General features: G+C 45.3%; 1 protein-coding gene and 1 pseudogene across 1 annotated transcript; both read right to left on the bottom strand.

The window, feature by feature from the left end:
• Positions 1-26468, bottom strand: part of LOC140202036 (uncharacterized) — a 93567-nt pseudogene extending 67099 nt beyond the window's left edge.
• LOC140201564 (histone H2A) lies at positions 10491-11339 on the bottom strand. The gene has a single exon (XM_072265851.1). The coding sequence runs from the start codon at positions 11327-11329 to the stop codon at positions 10940-10942; it is 390 nt and encodes a 129-aa protein (XP_072121952.1). The 5' UTR covers positions 11330-11339; the 3' UTR covers positions 10491-10939.
• Positions 26469-27147: the final 679 nt, after the last annotated feature.

Raw genomic sequence — 27147 nt, 5'->3', positions numbered from 1 at the left:
ACTACCATTTCTGACAGCTCATTCCAAATACAATCCACCTTTTGTGTGAAGAAGCTGTCTCTGATCTGCCATATAAATCTCACACCTCTGATCTGAAACTAATGCTCTCTTGTTATTAATACTCCTTCCCTGGAAATGCACTTTACCCTCTGTATGCTCCTCATAATCTTGTATACTTCAATCAGTTCATCCCTTCATCTCCTATGTTCCAGGGAATAAAGTACAAGTCTACAAAACCTCTCCTTGCAGAGGATGCACTTGCCACACCACTGGTATGGCCACAGCTGGAGCACTGTGTCCGTGTCTGGGAAAGATGGAACAGTTTTAGAGAGATTTGACTGAAATGGTCACAGCAGTGAGGGATCTAATCGAGGTAAAATGAGGAAGGGTGGAGACAGTGGACCCTTCCCCAGGTATGGAAATGTTATGAAGCAGGGGTTACCAACGATCACCGGGAAAGGATGGGGAAGTGTTATGAGAAGCATTCACCAGCGAATGTTGGTGTCTGGGATGGATGGCAAGGGCTGGAAGTGACACTCAAAAGTTCACAAAGGAACTCTCCCACAGATCTGCACTCTTCCCTCCATGTGGCCTCTTCTGTATCTACAAATCCATCCCCTTTTCAGATCGGAGACCCATGACCAGTGATGTGCTACAGGGAGCTGTGCCTGGTCCCCTGTTGATTGTCATGTATATTAACGATTTGCATGTGAATGATGATAAATAAGTTCATTGATAACCGCAAAAGTGGTAGTAAGGTTACAGCAGGATGTGGATAAGCTAGATGAAATTTAACTCGCAGAAGTTAAAAATGTTGCACTTTTGCAAGTTAAACCAGAACGGGACTTAAGCAGTAAGTGACAGGACCCTGGGGCTGCTGTAGAACAGAAAGACAGAGGAGCATATGGTTTATTGAAAGTGATGACAATGTAGACTGGGTAGTGAAGAAGTTCTGTGGCACGTATACTTCATCAGGGAACTGAGTACAAGAGTTAGGATGCATTGTTGTAATATGTTGATGAGACTGCAGTTGGATTGTTGCCCAGCAACAGAAAGGACGTGATTCAGCTGGAAAGGGTGCACAAGGATGTGACTGTGACTGAGTTACCGGAAAGCCTGTGTCTGTTTTCCCCAGAATGTAGAAAGACAAGTGTTGAGTTTAAAGTGGTGTATAAACTCCGGTGAGAGGTATGGTTGATAACATGAATGGCTGCAGTCTGTTTCCTAGGGAAGGCCATCTAAAACTAGAGGGCATAGATCTGTGGTGAGAGGGGAAAAATTTAAAGGGGATCTGGGGAGTAACATTTTCACTCAGAAGGTGGTAGGTCTGTGGAATGGGCTGCCAGTGGAAGATGTAGAGCTGGGTATGTTTACAATATTTAAAAGCTATTTGGACAGTTACATAGAGAGGAGACGTTGAAAGGGATATGGGCCTAATGCAGGCAGATGGGGAACCTGGCTGGTGTGAATGAGTTGTACCGAAGGAAACTGTTTCAGTCCTGTATATATCAATGACTCGAATCTGGGAAGTTAAACCAGGGCAGGATGTACACTGTAAATGACAGGTTCCTGTGGAGTGTTGATCAAGAGAGACTTTGAGGGTTCCTGCCTCCACCACCTCCTCTGGCCACTGATTTCAGATACTGTACCAGCTATTCTCTGCTTTAAATATTTACCCTTCCGATCCCCTTTAAACCCCCTCCCTGTCACCTTAAATCTATTCTCTTTAGTTTTAGACAGTCATGCAAAGGGAAACAGTCTCTGGGTGACGGCTCACATAATTTTATCTAGCTCCATTGAGTCAACAATCAGCCACATTCATGGCAGGAAAACCAGCCCTAGAAAATCCAGTCCCTCCTGATAACAAGCCCTCCACTGTGGGCAATATCCTTCTGATTCTTTTCCTGCACCCTCTCAAGTTTAGTCGCAGCTTTCCTGTAGTGTGGTGCCCAGAACTGAGCATAGTCCCTGGGTCTGGCCCAACCCAAATTCTGTATAACTAACATGATGCAGTTCTTGTACGCAATTCTTCGTCTGATGTAGACGATCAGGACACACGGCATCACAATTGTGTCTACCTGTGTTGCCTCTTTAGGATAACTGTGTAACAACACAAGGCATCTGCACAGGTACTTCAATGAGCAAGGCCCAGAGGGATATTGAATTAATGAAGGAAAGTGAGATTATTATACCTCAGCATGATGTTGGGCAGAAATGTGATGGGCGAAGTGTCTGTTTCTATGCAGCACAAGTCTGACCATGGCATCCACCATTGCAGCAGCTTTTCTTACCTGGACACTCAGATCTGAGTTTGTCTCACTGAACCCCTTGTCTTCTGGGATGAAGCTTGGACCCTCTCACTGTGAACAAGCTGTCAGCCATCTCCCCTAACATTACCCACTGTCATATACCCCGTGACGGGGATAAAGAACCAGCAGAGATGGAAAACACTTTGGAGTCTCATATTGCTAAAAACTACTAATATTTATTAGTAACTACGCAATACAGTAATATAAATGCAGATAAATCAAACAGGTTAGCAATGATTATATATAAAAGTAAGTGTGGAATATATATGTATGAAAAAACCAAGCTTCTTTAAGTCTAGGGGTAAAAAGATACAGTTTTACGATGTTGAGTAAAGTTCAGTTCAGTTCGTGGTATTTAGTTGAGTACTGATGGAGAGAGAGAGAGAGAGAGAGAGAGAGAGAGAGAGTGTTAGAGTTGAGTCTTCAGGTGAGCTGTTGCCGTCGATCTTCTCATCATCCTCCGAAATCCTTCACAAGTCACCGACTGTGACTTTAACCAGGGGGACCGGTCTTCTGTGGTGGAGCTATCACCCAGGCGAGGGTAGACACATAGACAACTCCCCACCAGTCAACCCCTTCTTCACTGATGGAATAGCAATTTGGATCGATCTGCCTGATCGATCCTCCAAAACCCACTTTCTCTGCGGGCACAACAATGCTCATTCAGTGTCCAGATCATGTGTCCTGAGGTCAGTATCATCTGACCTCCCATTTATTTCACCAGGCTGAGCATCACCTGTCATTCAAAGAGCCCCTCCTTCCTTTGTCTGTGAAGAAATGCACAAGCAGGCAACCTCTCCTTGGAAGTAACATCAATAACCAGCTGAAAATCATAACATCGAGTGTCCATTAAATAACACAGCCTTCAGTCACCATAGCAACTTACGAGCTGCTCAGTGCTGTCTCCAACTCCAAACTCAGTAGAAATCCAAAGTTACTTCCAACGCCTTAAAGTGACAGTCCAACTGTCAATCTTCGTCTCTCTCTCTCTCTTTTCCAAAAGCAACATATCGGTGGTAAATAACTCTGTCTCTCTCTCCTTTCCAAACAAACCATCAATGATGAATGTCTCTCTCTGTCTCTCTTCAAACAGTTAATAGGGGCACTCCAGGATCCCCTTACACCACAATGTTTCACCAATTTCCCATGTAAAAGGACTGTTTTTGGTGGATTTGAGATGGGGTATTTTGGTGCTCTTTTGAGAGCTGCAGTCAGTATTTGACCACTGAAACCCTTATCCAATAGAAATCCATCTGTCTGGGTTCTGAACTTTTCAGGTGACTCTGGCCTAAAGTGCTGTGTTCCAGGTTTCCACTGAACTTTCACAGTCAGAGGCTCCTGCAGCAGAGTAACAGAGACTTCAGCCCATCATGTCTATACCGACCACTGAGGATCTGTCTCCACCAACTTATCACTTGGTTTGTCACCTGCTGTGTCTTGTGATTCAAATGCTCAATCAGGTGGTCCTTAACTACCTGTCTATACCACACCCTCAGGCAGTGTGTACTACATTTGTAACCTCCCTCTGGGTAAAAGAGGAAGTTCTTTCTCCGATCCCTCTAAACCTCCTACTCCTCTGCTTAAATCTCTGCTCCTTTGTTGTACACACATCTGACAGGAGTCAGTGTTGTTCTGCACAGTAAAAGACCCTTCAGCTCACCTGATCCATGTCTACCCAAGCTAGTTCCATTTATCTACATTTGGCCCTAATCCCTTTGAACCAGTCCTATCCATGAACCTGACTAATGTTTTTTTTAAACCCAGTAATTCAACCCACCTCTACCTCTTTCTTTATCCATGTCCTTCTGTGTGGAGCATGTTGTCTCTCATCCTCCCTTTAAATCTTTCCCCACTTACTTTAAATCTATGCCCTCTAGTATTAGACTCCCCTGTGCTTGGAAAAGGCTGAGTCCATTCAGATTATGACCCCCCTGTGATTTTATATCCTCTAAGTTCACCTCCATCCTCCTATGCTCCAGGAGAATAAAGGCCCGGCCTATGCAGTTGTTCCTCATAACACAAATCCTCTATTCCCATAATATTGTGCTGAATCACACCCTTCCCAAAGTGTGACACCAGAAGCGGGGATTTATCCACCGCTAGCCCTGCTAAGACATGCAATATCTCCACCCTTGTAATCTTCATCTGCTGTGGAATTTCACTGCACCAGCTGAAATCACCAAACACATTGCCTTTCTCCTTGGAGAGTACAGCTGAGAACTATTCACTTCACGCCCTGCACACCTCCTCTTGCCCCATACACAGGTTGTCACTTTGCTCCACAACAGACCCCACTCACTCCTTAGTTACTCTCTTCATCTTCATACACTTACAGCACTCGTTAATTATCACAGCGACCACCCAAATACACACAAAATGAGCCGTATCAAAACTTTGTTCCAAGGAGTGGAGACAACCTGCAGCATGGCGTAACTGAAGGCTCAAAGGAGAAACATTTCTTTAAAGGATTCGCACAAAAGAGAACTTCATACAAATATGCCTACTAGGTTGACAATGCTCCAACCAAGAAGCAACTAAAGGGTTGTCCTTCCATTCAGTCGAAATACCTCGGAAATGATGCCCAACTGCTGCACAAACATAGAATTTCGGTTGTGCATAAGCCAACAGCAATGTTAAGGAGAGTACTCTGCAGACCAAAAGAATGAACTAAGCCATTAGACAAGTCCTATATGGTCTACAAAATCCAATGCAGGGACTGCAGCAAATATTACGTCTGCCAAACTGGGAGAAAACTATCCACACAGATCCACAAACATCAGCTGGCTGACCAACTCTCCCTAGTCTCTACCCATGAAGGCGAGGGGCACAAATTTGACTGGGCATCAGTAAAAGTCATGGTGCAAGCAAACACATGGCATGCAAGAGAATTCCTAGAAGCATGGTTTTCTGTGAACAATTCTGTAAACAAACCTGTAGACCTTGATCCTATTTATAAGCCAAAGCAGGCAAAATTCCAGACCACAATGCATGGAATTTGTTACACAACCAATCAGCGACTAGATTTCCTCCCCATAACCCAAGTGAGTTTCTGAAATGATGACCAATCAGCTAACTGCTAAGAATATAAAGACCAGGCATTCGGATGACACACCACAATTCACAGCTCACTGACGATGTCTTGTCGCATGGTGATGAAATGTTTGAAAGTAAATTGCCAAGATCGGAGAACAACTCAACCCATCTCATTAATATGTTTATATTATTAACATTTATTAAGCATTCCCTTAATCTTAGCTGCCACTGACTTTGTGACATGTCTTTGCCCTTTAAATTTAAATTTCTCCTTTTGGCTTTTTCTCCTAGGAGCGGTGGAGGATGAGAGGTGACCTGATAGAGGTGTATAAGATGATGAGAGGCTTTTTCCCAGGGCTGAAATGGCAAGCACAAGAGGGCATAGTCTTAAGGTGCTTGGAAGGAGGTACAGAGGAGATGTTAGGGTTAAGTTTTTTAACACAGAGAGTGGTGAGTCCATGGAATGGGCTGTCGGCAATGGTGGTGGAGGCAGATACGGTAGGGTCTTTTAAAGAGATTCCTGGATAGGTACATGGAGCTTAGAAAAATAGAGGGCTATTATGGGTAACCCTAGGTAATTTCTAAAGTAAGTATATGTTTAGCACAGTATTGTGAGCCAAAGGGCCTGTATTGTGCTGTAGGTTTTCTATGTTTCTAAACTCTCTGCAACTTTCTCTATACACCTGAAGGGCCTCCCCAGTCTTCAGTGCTCTTTCTATGACACATCATCATTAACATTATGTTGTGTGTCATATGACATGGGCAATCATGTTCTTCCATCTGTCCCCAGTATGAAGCTATTCATATTCTTTACTCTATCTATGACCATGATTGTTCTTGGCCAACTTTTCCACAGAAGTGGTTTGCTATTGCCTTCTTCTGGGTAGGTGTCTTTACAAGAAGGTGATCCCAGCAATTATTAATACTCCTCAGAGATTGTCTGCTTAGCGTTAGTGGTCGCATAACCAAGACTTAGGCTATGCACCACCAGCTTCCATGGCTTCACATGACCCTTAAGCAGGTGCTACACCTTGCCCAAAGAGGACCTGCAGACTACCCAAGAGAAAAAGCACCTTACACCTCCTTTGGTACAGACGTATCTCTAACCCACAACACATTCCCTACCACATGCTTCTTATTATTTCAGTGGAACTTCAATACCCCTTCACATTAGGAATCTCTGAATCTGCCATCCTCACTCTTCACCCTCACAGGAATACAGTGACCCTGAAATCTCACTATTTCACTCTGAAACAACTCCCACTTCCCAAATGTAGATCTACCTATGGGTAACATCCTCTCATCTACACTTGCCAGATCCTGTCTATGATAATGAAACGGTCCTTAATTTCCATACTATTCATTTCTCTATCCCAGAACTGATATGAAATGTCCTGAGTTCTGTGCTGATGAGCCCCAAAGTCCTTGTCCACTAACACTTCATCCAGCTCCCTGCCCTTACCCAGTAGGACTTTTGAGGTACTGGAACAAAAAGCTCTCCTGGACTTGAAGTTGCAAGTGAAAGAGGGACATCATTGCAGGGTGGGAGCTATTTACAATGAGCAAGTCTAATCTTCGGTGAGTTTTATCTGAGCCAATAAAAAGGAGGGATGTGTAAGTGGAAGGGCCAAAGTTGGAGTGGGCCAGTGTTAGAGTAGGCTTTGCTCAACAAGGTTGGGCAAGCACAGGTTGAGTTCTAAGTAAGTTTGCAGTAAGTTCTTTCTTCTATTTCTTTGTCTATTAGTACATAGTTAGTGCACTAAGAATTGGCCCAGAATTAATGGTAGGTTCTTTGTGTGAGATTTGGGAACTCCAGGAAACCTTAAGTCTCCCTGATACCACATCTGCATGAAGTGCACTGAGCTGCAGCTCCTTAGAGACCGTGTTAAGCTTGATGGCATTCATCTCATATGGGAGAATGAAGTGATAGATAGGAGCTACAGTGAGGTAGTCACCCCGAAGTTGCAGAAGGCACGTAGGGAAGGGAAAGGGGATAGGCAGCCAGTGCAGACTTCCCCTGTGGCCATTCCTTTCAGCAACAGGTATACACAGATTTGGATACCTTTTTTTTGGGGGGGGGGGTGAGGAATGACCTATCAGAGGAAAGCCACAGCAGTCAGGTCTCTGGCATTAAGTCTGGCTCTGTAGCTCAGAAATGAATGGGGGATGGGAGAGAAGGGTGAGTGTGGTGTCGGAACTGCACAGGGAACTCTGGGTGTTGCCTAAAGAATGAACTGTAATGTGATGTCCCAACTCCTCTCGGTGCCTTTGCTGATGAAGTAAGCATTCCATGCACCTTCATCACTACATTGTCCAGCTGTCTTGTCACGTTCCATGAACTATGTACCTGTATCCAAAGATGTCTCTGTTCATTAACACTCCCCAGGATCCTGTTATTCACTGTGAAAGGCTAGGCCTGCGTAACTTCCCAAAATCCATCACTGTTCACTTGTCTGACACTGTAACAACACTTCCCTGTTTCTCTGCACCAGCCACCCAGCGATAAATGTCAATGCACCATTCACCACTCACTGTACTTGTCTGCTGTTTGTGTGTAATCTGGACACCTTTGTACTTCACTCCTGTACAATTTATCTTCACATAAATAACAGTCTGACTTTTGATTCCTCCTCCCACTGGACACACTATCACACTTTATCACATTAAACTCCATTTTCCACAATTCTCCCACTCACCCAATCTCTTGATATCCTGTTGGAGAGACCAAATGTCCCATCACATCCCCTGTTACTGACAACCTTGGATCCCCCACACACTGTCTCCGACAAGTGACTAATATCGATAGTAAATAATTGACAGCCCAGAACTGATCCCAGAGACACTCCACAAGTTACATCCTTCTAACCTGAGGTAGACCTGTTTATTCTGCCTCTATGTGATAACCAGTCTTCACTCCTTTTTAGCTCATTTCTCCCAGTCTTGAGAGTTCTGGTCTTTTGCACCAACCCTTTATGTGGCACCTTGTCAAATGCCTTCTGAAAATCCAAGCAGATTCCCTTCTAACATCTAGTAGAACTCTGGCATGTTGGTCAAACATGAGTTGCCTTTCTCCCAGCTGACAGGGTGTCAAACCAAGTTGCAGGGGGACATGGTGGTGAAGAAATCTTTTGGCACACTGGCCTTCATCTGAGTGGACAGATTGACATGTTGTATTCAGTTGCACGAGATGTTGTAGAGGCCACAACAAAATATTATTTCGAGTTTTGGTTGCAGGAAAGCTGCCATTAACCTGGGAGTAATACAGAGGTGATTCACAAGGGTGTTGCTGGGACATTTATGACTGAGTTATGAAGAGAGATTGAGCAGATTTGGACTGTTTTCCTTGGAATGTCAGAGAATGAGAGGGGAAATTATAGACAGGTATAAAATAATGAGGGTCATAGATAGGATGTGTATGGATATTTTAACAGGAATGAGGAACAGGATGAAGGTGGCACAAGACGGCGGTGGGAGGTTGTTAGTTAAGCTCTACCAGGGATTAGGCCACTGACACAAGCTCGCCAGAGTCCTCTGTCCTGGGCCAGTCTTTCAATATTCCTCAGGCGTAACGCATCTTCTTGGTAGATCCATCCTCTCCCAGGGATGAGGTCCTTGGAGCTTCTGTAACTCTGGCGTTTTACAGAATTGGGTTAGAGAAGGAATAAATGGGGCTTTTTCTGGTTGGCTGCCCCAGACAAGTGATGTTCCACAGGGTGTCAGTGTTCAGACTGCTTCTTTCCAAGTTGTACGTCAATGATTTGATGGAAGTGATGGCTTTGTGGTCAGGTTTGTGGATGATACCGAACTACGCGGAGTTACAGGAAGTGTTGAGGAGGCAGGGTGGCTGCAGAAGGACTCAGGCAGATTGGGAGAATGTCAAAAAAGTGGCAGATGGAAAATAGTAGAGGGAAGTGTATAGTCATGCACTCTGATAGAAGGAATAAAGGCTTCCGTGATTTTCTAAACAGAATATTCAAAATATTCTAACCCTAACCACCTCCCTCACCCCCACTGCTAGCCAGCTCCAAACCGAAGGAAAAGGAGCCAAACGCAGCGCAACGACCCTGTAATAGACATCTCTCTTATAACCAGAGGGAATTGGGCGGTTCTTCATCAACCCTTTAAAAGCAGGTCCCAAAGTCCGCTTCTATACTCCCATCTCGGTACTTGATACCATGGGAAACAGACTCTGACGATCTGTCCATTCTTTGCCCCTGTCCGCCGAAGGTACCAATCAAAACAGAAAAAAGAGTAACCAGAACCCAGGAGCATATGTAACATGAACCTCAAAACCCCCAAGATAAGTCCACAGCCTCGCTGATCAATCCTGGCAACATGGATACCAGCACTCCTGGACTTCCCTCCAGCAGCAGCCAGCGAAAGGGAGAGGAAGTCCGGTCAAACACAGGCAAACGGCGCCGAACACCTGCCTGTTCTGTGCTCTTACCCGCGGCGGCTTCAACCTTGCCTGATCACTCAATCGGAGAGAAGCAATGGCGTGGATCGTGGGCTCCAGGCTCGCTCTCCCTCCCCTTTGTACAGACACAGAGACTTTAACCTTTACTACATCAGCTTGGTTTTATAGCTGTGTGGCAGGTTTCTGCCGTTGCTGATGCGTTTAATTGACTGGAAAGCGGTCGATTACCTGCAGTCAAGTGTATTGTAACCGTTCAAATCCCATTCTGAATCAAATTGCGATTCAGAATAGGTTCACGATCCTTTCACATCACCCCGACCGCAGTTTCCGAACTGTCCATAATGTTTTAAATAATAAACCTGTCATGTTCTATGAATCAGCATTTCTACCGGTTGGTAATTCAATCCGAGTATCTCATATCGGTAAACTAACTTTCGGGAACTCTGCGGGTCATAATTATTTCCGTTTTTCAACAAAATACTTCCACGATTTGTCCTCTTTTGCACATTGGCCGTTTGTCAGTTTTTGTTGTGTGTAGTTTTTCATGGATTCCATTGTGTTTTTTTTACTTTGTGGATGCCTGCAAGAAGACGAAATTCAAAGTTGTATATGGTATACAGATCTTGATAATAAATGCACTTTGAACACTAAACTTAATTCACACCGTTTATATTATATGGATCAGGGTCATGTGACGGCTCCTAGTCACAAGCATCTGTAACTAATTTCATAGAACAGTATAAAAGTATTTTCCTCTCGGACTTTATACATTTTACGATTTTGGTTGCATGGCGGTTGGTTTTGGCACATTGCCTGTTGCCGCCTGTTCATGGGTGACTGAGGCTTTTTCAGTCACCAATGGGTATGGGCGATTTACCGCCAATCAAGCGCCGCTCTGCATTCATCCAGGAAGTAGAGACAACAGCGGGGGGAGAAAATCATTTTCTATAAAATGAAGCGATCCGGGAATGGGAGGGAATCCGGGTGAGCGCTCTATGCACAAATAAATGCAGATTTTTTTTTGGGGGGGGGGGAGAAGCGATCCAGACCAAGAGTTTAAGCTGCTTGTCTACGACACACTTTGAACGGAAATCCCCCGACCTCACCCCAGTCGGTGCTCAGCCCTTCCATAGACAATCTGAGTGGCTCTGAAAAGAGCCTTTGGGTTTTTAAATTCTCTTTACTTGGCCTTGGGGTTGGTGGACCCGCCGGTTTTCTTGGGCAACAACACGGCCTGGATATTGGGCAGCACCCCGCCCTGAGCGATGGTCACCCCTCCCAGCAGCTTGTTGAGTTCCTCGTCGTTGCGGACGGCCAGCTGCAGGTGTCTGGGGATGATGCGGGTCTTCTTGTTGTCCCGGGCCGCGTTACCAGCCAACTCGAGGATTTCAGCCGTCAGATACTCGAGCACAGCAGCCAGATAGACCGGGGCTCCGGCACCCACCCGCTCAGCATAGTTACCCTTTCTCAGGAGCCTGTGAACACGGCCCACCGGGAACTGCAGTCCGGCCCGGGACGAGCGAGACTTGGGCTTGCTCTTGGCCTTTCCGGTTTTCCCTCGTCCACTCATTTCAGCAAACTCCTTCGCAGAGAATGAGGAAATGTTTCCGCATTCACCAATTTTATAGCTTCTGGAGGATTGCGGAAGGACACTTACGATTGGTAGTGAAATGCTTTCTCCGATTGGTGATGTGGAATAACCCAATCAGTGAGCTGTCCGATTCTCCAATGATAACACAGCAGCAAAAGAAGCGCGAAAAATAACTGTCACTCCCCAAATGGACTTGAAATTTGAACAAGTTTCAAAGTATATTTATTATCAAATTATGTATACTACATATAATCTTGAGATCCATCTCCTTAGAAGCAGTCACAAAACAAAGAAACCCGACAGAACTCATTAGAAAAAACTGTCAAACACCCAACGTGCAAAAGATGAACAACTCATGAAAACAATAAAAATATAAACAAATAATACAGAGAACTAAAGTTCATGGAAGTGAGTTCACAGCCATGAAGCTGGTCATAGCTGGCCCAGGAGCCTGTTAGTTACAGGTCGCAGCCTCAGTTCAGCACAGATTTGAGTAAACCTCACCGAGCAGAAAGCTAAAAACTTCCTTCACCTTTGGCTGTGACACCCTGACCTTTACTATCCGGCCTGGAGTTTAAAACGACCAAACATGGGCTCATTCCTGGCTCTCGGATCCGGGCCCTGCTGCCTTGATACTCTTGGGTGCTGAGTCAGCCTCCTCAGTTTGGCACCAAAGAAAAAATAAAGTTAAACAACAGACCAAAAGAAAGCAATTAGAAACCTCTCTGTGAATGTGGACTCCCTGCATGGTCAGTCACTTAATCCTGGTTACTGTCCACAGAGAATGTGAATTAATTCTACCATAGCTGCCTCTGGGAATGTGTCCCTGTTTGTGAAAACACATCACATCATGGAAGGGTCACTTCACAGTCTGTGGTGGAAACACAGAAACAGCGATACGACAGTTAATTTATTCTGATGTAGATTCAGGGCACCTAGAAAACAGTATAATGGAGTAACCAAGAGTCCTTCACTAGAACATGAAGAACAGAATACAAAAATTCTGTGTTCAACGTCTTCCTCTGTCAATGGAGAGTTCAGTGGGACAAGTGTTTGAAGATGAAGACAAACTAACAGGGCAGGACAAGGGGAAGCTCCGTGTTAGTTCAGTGTGCAGGAACACGGGAATGTCACCAGGCAGGGGGACAGCTAATTGTCATCAACATGATCCTGATGAATATTATCCCCTGAAAGAGAAATATTGAGGCAGATATAGAAAAGTATAGTCAAAATATTAAGATAACTCTTCCATGGAAACTGTGTGTGACGTTTAATAGAGCCTTTGGGTTTTCAGTTTGTTTTATCAGGATCCTGTGGAAATACACTTTGAGTTGGTGTACTCGGTCACCAACATTGTTCCTTCTGACACAGCGAGATTGGACAGCTTCCCAAGCAGCAATAGCCGCATGGCAGTCTGGATCTCTGGGGAGCTGCTGGTTGACTGTTTCTTGTAATGGGCCAGGCAGGAAGCCTCACCTGTGATGCGCTCACAAATATCGTTCATGATGAGTTTGTGATGCTCATGGCCTTGGAGGAGATGCAGGTATTTCTCCAGAGTCTCCACATCCTTCCTATAATGGTGTGACCAAAACTGCATGTAATACGCTAGATGATGTCTAACCAGAGTTTTATAAAGTTGCAATATAACTTCCTGACCTTTGAACTCAGTGCCTCGACTAATAAAGGTAAGCCTGCCAATTGCCTTCTTAACCACCTTATTGACCTGTGTAGCCACATTCATGGAGCTAGGAACTTGGAGCACAAGATCCATCTGCTCATCAACACTATTGAGGGTATTGCCTTCAACAGTGTACTTTCTATTTACATTTGACCTATCAAGGTGTTACACTTCACATTTGACCAGATAAAAATCTATCTGCCATTTTTCTGCCCACATCTGCAACTGATCTATATCCCACTGTATTCTTTGCCGGTTTTCTACACTGTCCACAACACCACCAATCTTTGCATCATCTACAAACTTACAAACCCACCCATTTATATTTTCATCGAGGTTATTTATACACATCACAGACAGTAGATCCCAGTCCGGATCCCTGTGGATCACCAGTAATGAGAGATCTCCAGCTGGCGTAAATCCCTTCAATCTCTACCATCCGTCTTCTTCGGACAAGCCAGTTGTGAATCCAAATTGCCTATTTACCATGAAACCTACGCAAATTAAACTTCTGGATGAGGAACTTTGTCAAATGCCTTTCTAAAATCCACGTAGACAACAGATCTACTGTACCTTCATCAATCACCCTCATCACCTCAGCAAAACTCTCAATCAAGTTAGTAAGACACTACTTGCCCCCCACAAAGCCACGATTTTCCAAATGCTCATGAATCCTATTCTGAAGAATTCTCTCCAGTATCTTCCCTACCACTGAGACCAGACTCACTGGTCTCTAGTTTCCAGGATTATACCTGGTTCCCTTTTTAGAATGATGGAATAATATTACCCACTTGCCAGTCCTTCAGGACCTCACCTGTGGCTAGAGAGGACACAAAGACATTGATCAAGGCCTTAGTAATCTCTCCTCTTGCCTCTCTCAATAACTTGGGGTATATTCCATCAGGCCATGGGGACTTACTCATCTTAATGCTCTTTAAGAGACACACAGTTTCTTCTGCTTTACCATAAAGTGCCCTGGTATGTCAATACATTTGGCATTGATCTCTCTATCCTCTATGTCCTTCTGCTTGGTAAATACTGATATAAAGTGCTCATTAAGGGTTTCAACCAAATTCTTCACAGCCAAGCAAATGTATCCCTTTATCCTTGAACGGTCCTACTCCCTCCCTAGCTGTCATATTGTTCCTGATGTATGTATAGAATGCCTTGGGATTCTCTTTAATCCTACTTGCCAAGGATTATTCATGGCCCCTTCTGGCCTTCCTAATTCCCTTCTTGAGTTTTTTTTTCTTGGCTTCTTTATAATCCTCAAGGGTAAATACTTTACTCATTTTTAGAGATACAGCTTGGAATAAGCCCTTCCAGCCCTTTAAGCTGCACTGCCAGGAACCCATTGATTCAGTTCTAGCTTAATCATGGGACAATTTACCATGATCAATTAACCTACTAACCGGTACATCTTTGGACTGTGGGGGCGGAGGGGGGTAGGGGAGGGAGGGAACTGGAGCACCTACAGGCAACCCATGCATTCCAAGGGGAATGTCCTCCCCTTGGAACACCCTCTTCTCCATCACCAAACTGTTCTGAAACTTCTGCTCAGAATTTGTCAAATTTATATGGATATTGGCCAATTGGAATCTGTACAGCTTCTAATCCCTTATTTGCAAACACAGAATACTAATCATGATAAATTCTTACAGGTCATAATAATCAACAAAAGTATATACTATTTACTTCAAAAAATTTAGTCTGGTCAAAAGTCACTAATTACACTGGACAGCAAAGATTTTGCTTCCTGAATACTTTGAGGAGTATCTTATGGATTTTGGAGAATCCCAGAGATGGTTAATTGGGTACACACATCGCAGAGATGCAGGAGTAGTGTGTGGTGACGAATGGGATATCTCATACTCAGGAAGGGTAAGGGGCATCATGAAGTCAGAGGGTGAAAGGTGTGTTAAATAGATGGGTTGGTGCATTGGCAAAGAGGTGGGAGTGAGGCATCACAGAGATGGGTGTGGGAAGTGGGGGAAAGGGAATTCTAGAGTTGGGATTGAGGGTGAGAAGAGGAGGAAGGGGAATTCTAGAGTTGGGATTGAGGGTGAGAAGAGGAGGAAGGGGGTATTCCATTATCATTAGGGAAGGAGATGAAGGAACCCCGAACAGAGGGTGGATGTCAAGGGTGTCACGGAGATGAGTGTGGGGATGTGGGGAATGGGATAGGGCACAGAGAAGTGTTCCAGAGACGAGGAAGAAGTTGTCCTAGAGACCAGATGGGTGAGGGAGGATATGGGGCATCCAGAAACAGAGTAGGGCTAGAGGAGGGGAGAAAGGTTGCATCCCAGAGACTGTGACACAGTGATGGGGTGAGAGAGAGAGGTGCAAAAGGGACCCAGATACTGGGGGAGAAGGGAGACTCAGAAACGGGGTAGGTGGATGGAGGAGATTCTGAGACCAGGGGAAGGAGATGACCCACAGATGGGTAATGGAGAATAGGAGAACTGGTAACGTGTGAGTGCGGAAGGATGAATCCCAGAAATGCGACGGGTGGTGGAAGAAGTGACCCAGAGACAGGGGAGAGAGGAAACGGGCCAACACAGGAGGGACAGACAGTGGGTGGAATGTTGTGATCCTAACGTGTGGGTGGGGGTCCCAGAAACGATGGGGGTGGCTGGAAGAAGACAACCCAGAGACAGGGTTGGGGTGGGGGTAAGGGGAGGGGGGGGGAACAGGATGACTGTTGAAAGGAAAACTAATGGAAAGGAAAAGATGGAGAGTCCATAATGCATATCTAACTTCATTTTTACGAAATGTAAGTCATGCATGTATCACATGGTGGTGTGATGACATATGCCATTCCTGTACTTCATACATGAATTATTTAAATAAACAAAGAATGCTTATCAAACAATATACACACAAGATTACTCAAATATTATTGAGATATTAAATACACAAATAGCTTTCCCCCTCCCATCTCTCAGTTGCTCTGACACCCCTCATCCTTCCTCCTGTGGTACGCTGCCTTCTCCCTTCCACTTTTCTCTTTGGGGTGCCATCCCCCGCTCAAGTCCCCGAGACACCCACCCATATCTCCTCTTCCCTGCCTCTGGTGTACCCTCTGTGCACCCAGCCCCCATCATTATGTGCCATGTTTTTTGATATGGACGATCATGGTCTTCCATCTGTTTTTGATCTGAGAAGTTCTAATTAGCTCTTCAAAATTTTTGCTTGACCATCCCTTGATGTAACTGTTGAATGCCATGCACTATTGACCGCTACTTTTTCCAGTACATGTCATTAGTACATGTCCCCAGAAATCCCAGCTGCCACTTTCTGATTGATGATATCTGCTCTCTTCTTATTCCAGCTTTTCACAACACTTCCTCATCTGTCATTTTGTCTGACTCCCCTCTTAATCTGGTCAAAACCACATGCCTCATGTTCAACTCTCATTTCTGTTCTTTGTTCCCAATACAAATTTCTGATGATTTGATATATTTCCCATCAATGCCCAAGTGCTGAAGGATTTTTATAAGCTCTTCATGGCTCACCTTATCAAAAGCTTTGGTGTAATCGATGAAAGATAGGTAGAAGTCTTTCTGGACCTTGATAGAAACATGGAGATCAAGAAAAGCGAGGGAGGTGTCAGAAATGCACCAGGTAAATTTGAGGGCAGGGTGGAAGTTAGAGGCAAAGTTGATGAAGTCAACGAGTTCCATGTGGGTGCAGAAAGCAGCACAAATGCAGTCATTGATGTGGCATAGGAAAAGTTGGGGAGTGTAGGCATGGAGCATAGACCATTTCACATTGCTGACAAAAAGGCAGGCATAGCTGGGACACATACAAGTGCCCATAGCTACACCTTTTGTTTGAAAGATATGGGAGGAGCTGAAGGAGAAATTATTGAAAGTGAGGACGAGTCCCGCCAGATGGAGGAGAGTGGTGGTGGAAGGGAACTGGTGGGTCTGTCGTCCAGAAAGAAATGGGGTGCTTTGAGAACTTCCTGGTGGGGTTGGAGGTTTATAGGGACTGGACATCCATGGTGAAAATAAGATGATTGCAGCCAGAGAACTTAAAATCATTGAAAAGATCAAGTCTGTGTGAAGGGTCAGGAGTATAGGTAGGAAGGGACTGAACTGGTGGTGTGGGGGTGGGGGGGGGGAAAAAACTGAGCCAGGGTTTGCAGATACAAGTTTGGTGGGTCAGGAGCAAGCAGAAACTAGGTCTACCTGGACAGGCATGTTTGTGGATCTTAGGTGGGAGGTAGAAACAGGAGATTTGGGGTGCGGGAACTACGAGGATGGTGGCAATGGTTGGGAGATCCCGAATGAAAAAGGTTGGTGATGGTGTGGGAGATAATGGCCTGTTGCTCCTTAGTGGTGTCCTAACCAAGGGGTAAGAGGAGGTGTCTGACAGTAGTCTCCCGGCATCAGCAAAGAAGAGATCAATCCACCAGACTATGACAGCACTCACCTTATCTGGGGGTTTGATGGTGAGGTTAGGATTGGTGGGGAGGAAGTGAGAGCTGGCGTTCAGAAGCACTAAGGTTGGAATAGGAAAGGCTAGATGGTTAATGTCCTGTTGGCAATTGGCAATGAAAAGATCCAGAGCAGGCAGAAGACCAGAGCAGTGAGTCCAGGAAGAGGAGGATGGTTAAAGATGGAGGAAGGGATCACTGGAGCGCGTTGGAGAGTTATCACCAAAGAAGTCGGCACGGAGATGGAGATGGCGGAAGAAGAACTCAGAGTCACAGAGGGCGCAAAGCTCACTGGTGTGGGTGCAGGGGGACAAAGGTGAGCCCCTTACTGAGAACAGAACATTCTGCCTCAGAGAGGGGAACATCAGAGGGGATTGCAAAGATCCAGCACAGATGAGAGCTGGGATCGGAGGGGGAAGGGGGTTGATGGTGTCTGAAGAGAGGGGAAGGTTGTGGTGTTCAGGGAAGGTGGAGTGAAAGTAAGATAGAGTCTCCAAGGAGCCAAGAGCTGGCAGTGGGACCTGAGAGACACGGAATTGCAGAGTGATGGTGGGGGAAGGGGAGACTGGAGGTTCCAACCGTAGTGCATGAAGCCCCCGCCTGGAGGTGCTGTTGGTCAAGATCCAGGCTGGAGTCAGAGTTGGAAGTTGCAATCGGCACTTTGAAGGTGTCCGAGGTCATAGGAACCCACATTGCTGGCGGTGGAGTCTGGGTTCTGAATCTGCTTGGGATAATTAGAACCACTGAGGTCAGCAACAGGGATCTTGGTCTGGGCTCAGAATTGTTAGAAACGTTGAAGTCTGCAGCAAGGATTGCGGTTGTTGCAACATTGGAGAGACATTTTGCTATCACAAATACTCCTGAAAATACAATCACTTTATTATAATGAGCACACACAAGGACAAGATAGAAAAAAATTCAGCTTAAGTTCTGGGCAGCATTTTAATTGACTTAGTAAATATAGGCAAATTCAAAAAACTGCTGTGTGTAGGGGAATTTTGTGTGGCTTTCATGTTCAGCAACCCAAAATCCGTAAGATACATCCCGAAGTATTCAGGAAGCTTTGTCCTGTGTAATTGGCTGCTTCTGCTCAAACTAATTTTTTTAAGAGCAAACAATATGTAGTTTTATTGGTTATTACTACCTGTAAGATTGTATAAAGGTTGGTATTCTGTGTTTGCAAACAAGGTGGTAGAAGTTGCACAGATTTCAATTGGTCAATATCCATATAAAATTGACAATTCTGAGCAAAGTTTCAGAGCAGTTCGGTGACAGGTGCTGGACTGTTGCCCTTGGGCTCAAGGGTATAAAGTTTAAAGGAAGAATGAGTGCAAGTTGTCAGAGACCAGTTGATCAGTGACGTCACTTCTTCATCCAGAGTGGTGACCATTCGGAACCCGTCTCCACAGGGGCAGCAGCAGGGATGGATTTCAGGGGAAGCTGAGGGAACAGAGAGAGAGAGAGAGAGAGAGAGAAAAGAACATCGCTATGGGGTGATGGGAGGAGATGGAACAGAATCACTGGCAGGGACCAGACGGTAGGAATAGCCTCTCCACTGAACACTGAGTCAGTAATGACATGAGACACAAGGATTAAAATAGAACTGATTCATTTCTGACAGATCCACAATACTCAACCAGTCCAATTAAAGGCTAATGTCATCAGAACAAACCCCTCCCGTGCCCAGTGACCAAGGTTCAGTCCCAGGTGTGATGAACAGCAGAATCTGACACCAATAGTCACTCTTCAACTTGCATCTGGATTCACCAAATGTAATAGTTAAAAATTCAACAGAGTTATTTAAACTGTCTCCCCTGTGAGAACTTGATTTGTCAGCAGGTGGGATGACTGAATAAACCTCTTTGTTCACACAGGGCAGGTGTGCAGCCTCCCAGTGTGAACTCACTATTACCTCAAAAAGTGAGATAACTCAGTGAATCACTTTCCCACAGTCTGAGCAGGTGAATGGCCTCTCCCTGGTGTGAACTTACTGGTGTGTCTGCATGTGGGATAACCTAGGAAATTCCCTCACACATAAAGAGCAGGGGACAGCCTCTCCCCAGTGTGAACTCTCTGATGTGTCAATAGCTCAGGTGACTCAATGAATTCCATCTCACACATGGAGCAGATGAACAACCTCCCCTGGTGTGAATTTTATGATGTGTGTTCAGGTTGGACAACTGAATGAATCTCCTCCCACAGCCAGAGCAAGTGTACTGCCTCTCTGTGGCGTGAGCTCCCTGATGTATCTTCAAGCTGGATGACAGAGTTTGTCCCATCCCTTGTACTGGCCTCTCCTCAGTGCGAACTCATTGGTGTTACTGTAGTTGCAAGACTGAATTTCATCCCTTCCCACACACCGAGCAGGTTAATGACAGTTTCCCCACTGTGAATTTTCTGGTGTCTGTAGTTTGGATGAACGGCTGAATCCCTTTCCACACTGAACAGGTGAATTAATTTTCCTAGCTATAAAGTTTCTAATGCATTGTCAGATCAGATAACATATAGACCCCCCCCCCCCCCACGACACTTCAAGCAGTTGTGTGTCTGATCTCGAGTGAAGATCTGCTGGTGTGTTCTCAGGGCCCTGGATCCAATGGGTTTCAATGAGAAGTTAAAACAGAAAATTTCATTCAGACACAGAGCAAATGTCAAGCTGGGATGAGATAAGGCATCTTTTCCAGGTATTGATAACTGATATACTGGTGTTACAAAGAAAATATCTGTTCACTCCTTCAATAACACAAAGATAATTTACAAGATTTATCTCCAGGTTGGTTAATCCAAATCTCATCCCTGCACTGAACACATTTCCAGGTTCTCCTTGGTACGACTGGTGTGATACCGATCTTGATGCTATCTAGCATCTGCAATGCCACATTCAAAGATCTATGGCATTCAAGTGCTGGTGGACAAACATTCAGAACAGAATCAATGTGTTGTTGTGTTCGAGACTGCCATACACAGCTCCTTTGATTTTTTTTTTCTATCCTGTAATCTGTTTACTAAGAACATCAATGGGGGAAGGTCAGCATTTCAGGGTGATCTCCCACATCACCTTGTAACATTGAGACCACAAGTTAAGAGAACAAATCCTCAACTTCTATCTGGTCATGGTTCAGGTATCTAGACTCAGCATCAAATTGTACCTGTCTGTATCATAATGCCACAATCCTGCTGGTCATCTATTTGACTCAGTTTGTCTCCGTCCATTGCTATAGCTTAGTAGTTCTGGGTATGTCTCACTGCTCTACTTGGGTAGAGATCTACCCAACCTCCTGGAGACTTTCTGATCACTGTGACCCTGAGGTGATTGATGGTGGTGAAGTCAACAGTGGCATGTCAATGAATGTCAAGGGTAGGTGATTAGACTTTCTTGTTGGAGGTTGGTAATGTCTGGAACTTCTGTGGTGTGAATGTTACAGGTCATTTGTTACCCAAGACAGAGGTGTTCGTTATCATTATACACGCAGACAGAAGAAACAATGGTCTCACTTAGCAGAAGGATCCAAAATCAGATGACATTCAACAGAGATGATTTGCTAAAGAACCAAGTGACACAAGGAGTTTGTCTTTTTCTCATTCAGCTCTAATTGGCATTTCAATTCACTGGATGTTGGACCCACTTTTTTCTTTTAGGCCTCAGTCTCGACTATTCCCATTATCTACCAAGGTATGCTTCCAACATTGGTCATGACCTCAATATTCCACTTCAATTGGTAGAAAATCGCATTATCCATTTATCTGAAAGTTATCTTATAGTTTCTCATTGCCACAGGAACTCGGAACTAACAAGAAAATCTGTAGACGACCTGTCCGGATGAAAGGTCTCAGCCAGAAACGGCAACTTTTTTTTCCTGTCAATCAGTTTCCAAATATTGCTACACTGTCATTTTTTGCCACGCCCCCTGTTCTGTTCTCTTACTCCAACCACTGTCCAGAGCCCCAAACACTGCCCTGTGCTGACTCTCTGGTTCTTCACCCTGCTCCACTGAACATCCAAATAACAGTTCCCCACTCTGCTTTCAGATTTTAGAACACATTGCGTATTCTAACAACCCAGCAATGTGAGACATAGAAAAACATAGAAAACATAGAAAATAGGTGCAGGAGTAGGCCATTCGGCCCTTCGAGCCTGCACCACCATTTATTATGATCATGGCTGATCATCCAACTCAGAACCCTGCCCCAGCCTTCCCTCCATACCCCCTGATCCCCGTAGCCACAAGGGTCATATCTAACTCCCTCTTAAATATAGCCAATGAACTGGCCTCAACTGTTTCCTGTGCCAGAGAATTCCACAGATTCACCACTCTCTGTGTGAAGAAGTTTTTCCTAATCTTGGTCCTAAAAGGCTTCCCCTCTATCCTCAAACTGTGACCCCTCGTTCTGGACTTCCCCAACATCGGGAACAATCTTCCTGCATCTAGCATGTCCAATCCCTTTAGGATCATATACGTTTCAATCAGATCCCCCCTCAATCTTCTAAATTCCAACGAGTACAAGCCCAGTTCATCCAGTCTTTCTTCATATGAAAGTCCTGCCATCCCAGGAATCAATCTGGTGAACCTTCTCTGTACTCCCTCTATGGCAAGGATGTCTTTCCTCAGATTAGGGGACCAAAACTGCACACAATACTCCAGGTGTGGTCTCACCAAGGCCTTGTACAACTGCAGTAGTACCTCCCTGCTCCTGTACTCAAATCCTCTCGCTATAAATGCCAGCATACCATTCGCCTTTTTCACCGCCTGCTGTACCTGCATGCCCACTTTCAATGACTGGTGTATAATGACACCCAGGTCTCGTTGCACCTTCCCTTTTCCTAATCAGCCACCATTCAGATAATAATCTGTTTTCCTATTTTTGCCACCAAAGTGGATAACTTCACATTTATCCACATTAAATTGCATCTGCCATGAATTTGCCCACTCACCCAACCTATCCAAGTCACTCTGCATCCTCTTAGCATCCTCCTCACAGCTAACACTGCCACCCAGCTTCGTGTTATCCGCAAACTTGGAGATGCTGCATTTAATTCCCTCATCCAAGTCATTAATATATATTGTAAACAACTGGGGTCCCAGCACTGAGCCTTGCGGTACCCCACTAGTCACTGCCTGCCATTCTGAAAAGGTCCCGTTTATTCCCACTCTTTGCTTCCTGTCTGACAGCCCTTCGGAAGCAGTGAAATGTTAAATAGATCTGGGAAGGAGCAGGTTATCTACCAATGTCATTCTTCCTCGGCCCAGAGATTTGAGAAGCAAAGAACATGTCAAAGGTAACTGCAGTCAGCTTATCTTATTCTTCAGTCTGCCAAAAGTCTTGCAGGAAGTTCACCCACAGAGTGGTGACTGTTTGGAATGTATCACAGAGGGAGTGTGAGAGGTGAACAGCAGGGATAGATTTAAAAGGATTGTTGTGGAACAGAAACTCTGACGGGGATCAGCTGGGCTGAGTTGACTCCCTACTGTACACTGAGTGTGTTGTAGATTCACTAGGCACCTGAGACAGTGATTAAAATAGAACTGATTTATTAGTCACAGATCCAGAATATGAAACTCCAGTCCCATTAAAGGTGAACATCAGCAGAAGAAACTCCTCCCATGCCCAGTGACCAGGGTACAGAACTGGGTGTGATGAGCAGCAGCCATAATTGCAGAGTTCAACACCGACAGTCACTTTTGAACTTGCCTCTGGATTCAGCAACTGTGATGGTTAAACATCCAGCAAGCAGCTTATTTCAACTTCATCCCCAGTGTGAACTCGGTAGTGTTTCACAAGGTTGGATGACTGAGTGAATCTCTTCCCACATTCAGAGCAGGAGAACGGTTTCTCACCAGTGTGAACTGACTGATGTGTCTGCAGATGTGATAACTGAGTGAATCCCTTCCCACAATTTGAGCAGGTGAATGGCCTCTCCCCAGTGTGAACTCGTTGGTGTGCCTTCAGTTGAAATGACATTGGAAATCCCTTCCCACAGTCTGAACAGGTGAACTCCATCTCCCCAGTGTGAACTGACTGGTGTCTTCGTAGGTTGGATGACTGAGTGAATCACTTCCCGCACACAGAACAGGTGAACGGCCTCTCTCCTGTGTGAACTCGCTGGTGTGTCTGTAGGTGGGATGAGTGAGTGAATCCCTTCCCACAGTTTGAGCAGGTGAATGTCTTCTCTCCTGTGTGAACTCGCTGATGTTCCTTTAGTTGAAAAGACCATGGAAATCCCTTCCCACAGTCTGAGCAGGTGAACGGCATCTCTCCAGTGTGAACTGACTGGTGTGCCAGTAGATTTGATGACTGAGTAAATCCCTTTCCACAGTCTGAGCAGGTGAATGGTTTCTCCCCAGTGTGAACTCACTGGTGTGCCAATAGGTTAGACGACCGAGTGAATCCCTTCCCACAGTCTGAGCAGGCGAATGGTTTCTCCCCAGTGTGAACTCGCTGATGTACCTTCAGTTGAGATGACTCAGTGAATCCCTTCCCACAATCTGAGCAGGTGAACGGTTTCTCCCCAGTGTGAACTAGTTGATGGGTCTGTAGGTTGGATGACTGAGTGAATCCCTTCCCACATTCTGAGCAGGTGAATGGTCTCTCTCCTGTGTGAACTCGCTGATGTACCTTCAGTTGAGATGACTGAGTGAATCCTTTCCCACAATGTGAGCAGGTGAATGGTTTCTCCCCAGTGTGAACTCGCTGGTGTGCCTGTAAGTTAGATGAGTGAGTGAATCCCTTCCCACAATCTGAGCAGCTGAATGGCCTCTCCGCAGAGTGAACTGACTGGTGTGCCAGTAGCTGAGATGATTGAGTGAATCTCTTCCCACAGACTGAGCAGGTAAATGGCCTCTCACCAGTATGAACTCGCTGATGTGTCTGTAAGTTAGATGAGTGGGTGAATCCCTTCCCACAATCTGAGCAGGTGAATGGCCTCTCCCCAGTGTGAACTTGTTGATGTACTTTCAGTTCAGATGACTGAGTGAATCCCTTCCCACAGTCTGGGCAGGTGAATGGCCTCTCCCTCGTGTGCACTCGCTGATGTACCTTCAATTGAAATGATCGTGGAAATCCTTTCCCACAGTCTGAACAAATGAATGGCTTCTCCCCAGTGTGAACTGACTGGTGTGCCAGTAGGTCAGATGACTGAATGAATCGCAGTCCACAGATTGTGCAGGTGAACGGACGCTTCCCAGTGTGAATTGATTGGTGTCTCCGTAGATTGGACGATTGAGTGAATCCTTTCCCACACACAGAACAGTGAACGGCTTCTCTCTGGTGTGAACTCGTTGATGTACCTTCAGTTGAAATGACTGAGGAAATCCCTTCCCACAGACTGAACAGGTGAACGGCATCTCCCCAGTGTGAACTGACTGGTGTGTCAGTAGGTCAGATGACTTGAGTGAATCCCCTCACACAGTCTGAGCAGGTGAATGGTTTCTCCCCAGTGTGAACTCACTGGTGTGTATGCAATCTGAATGAGTGAGTGAGTGAATCCCGTTCCACAGCCGAAGCAGGTGAATGGCCTCTTCCCACTGCGAACTCACTGGTGTGTATGCGCGTCAGCTGAGTGAGTGAATCTCTGCCCAGACTGATATCAATACTCCAGAGATCAGACGTAGTGAATTCCTCACACAATCAATGCAGTTGAAGAGCTTCTCTCTAATGAACAAATGCTGGTGTGTTCTCTGCACCCGGTTCCAGTGGATTTCACTGAGTTACAGCAGAAAACATCATTTCAGACACAAAGTATGTTTCCAGCTGGGATGAGGTATATCTTCAAGGATCAACAACGAATGTTATAAAGGAAATATCTGGTCACTCCTTAAATATCTGGACAGAGGGAGCAAAACTGATGTGTTGTTGTGTTTGAGATTCCTGTACACAAAATTTTTGCCGTTTCTAACCTGTAAAAAGATTCACAAAATAAATCAATGGAAGGAGGACAGCATTTCAGATGAGATCATTTCGGTGTCTATGCTGAGCTCCCACATCAGTGTTACAGTGAGGTTCAACACAAGTTAGAGGAACAACTCATCTTCTAACTGGGCACAGATCAGGAATCTGCACTGACCAGCAAATTCTCTGACTGTAACAGAATGGGCCATTTCTGCCGGTCTTCATTCTGTGACTCGGCTCAGTTTGTCTCTCTCCATTAGTATTATTTCAAGTTATATCCCACAGCACCACAAAGAGCACAGGATATTATATGGATAATCTCGGAGACTTTCTAATTACTCTGACTCCCCCCCAGGTGGTGAACTCATCGCTAGCAATGCCAATGGATATGAAGGGGAGGGAGCAGCCTTTCTCACTGGACTGTGACAGTTTAGTGATGTGAAATCTATACACTGTAGGTCACTTGTTACTCAGGACTAAGCTGTTTGGCATCATTATGTACCCAGAAAGAACGGTACAAAACATATTCTCATGGGTACAAAGGTCCAGGACAAGAGGAGGGAGAACAAAGGTAATTTTCTCAAGAACTAAAGCCCATGGAAGGAACTTGTTCCTAATTGGTTGACTGTAAGATAATCTCGAACGAAGCGTCTAACTCGAAACTATATTTTTGTGCCGTTCCTATTCCTCGGATTTAGATACCTGGAGTTGGACCTGGAGCTCGAAATACTGAAAGATCTATCTACTCCCATTCCCTCTGCATGTGCTCCCAAATACACCTTACAAACTTGAAAGGAGGCGCCGGAAGTATTATGCATGGCTGCCCGTATACCCAGAAACCCCCACGAACAAGAAACCCATTACGGTCCCAACGATGCGCATGCGCCACAGAAATGGCACCAGCACCTTTGCCCATCCCCAAAATCACTCCCCGGGTTCGTGAGACGGATCACGGGGTTGAGTGATGGAAATCACCGGGACCAATCTCACTGTGTATCGGGAGCTCACAGCAATTGTTCCTCAGTCAGAGTGCGGACACCGGGGCGAATGAAATCGCCCACCCACAGCCCCGCTCCTACCTGCTGTCGATCCTCCAGGGTCTTTTGTCCACCGTGATGTTTGTGCGTTACGGCGACCCTTACACCTGCGCATTCAATCGCTGGGTCACCTATGGCACATTCTGAAATGCAGAGACTTCTGGGTAAGCACAGTGCCATTTAACTCTCTTCAAGTACTGGTCCACGTAATATGCATGTTTCAATAATAGTAAATATTTTTAATGTAGAAAACTCAGCAAGCTCCCATAAACAATATACTCAATATCAACGAACATTCCCTGTGTCAAATGTCAAAGTATAACCCACTAACATATGCAGATATAAAACACAAGCGATTCTGCCGATGTTAGAAATATAGAATAAGACACAAAGTGCTGGAGGAACTCAGCAGGTCAGGCAGTATTTTAGCAGAGGAATAAGCAGTCCAAGTATGATGAAGTGTTTTGTCGACTGTTTATTCTTCTCCATATATGTCGTTTGACCCGCTGAGTTCCAACAGCATTTTGCAGAAGTAAACAACGTTTTCCGGTCAATTGGTTTTCACAAATTGCTGTTCCGTCATTTGTAGCCACATCCTCCTGGTCTGACTCCCTGCTCCTCCTCCTCCTCCTCCTCCTCCTCCCAGTAAACTCTAGCCACCACTACTTTCAGGAGCCCCAGATTTCTCAAACATTTACCGAACATTCTGCTGTTACACTTTAGAAGAGGGTGGTGTATTGCAGTAACCGAGCTG

The sequence above is a fragment of the Mobula birostris genome, chromosome 8, assembly GCF_030028105.1.
Source record: "Mobula birostris isolate sMobBir1 chromosome 8, sMobBir1.hap1, whole genome shotgun sequence".
NCBI lineage: Eukaryota > Metazoa > Chordata > Chondrichthyes > Myliobatiformes > Myliobatidae > Mobula > Mobula birostris.
This window is presented reverse-complemented; position numbering and strand designations above follow the sequence as displayed.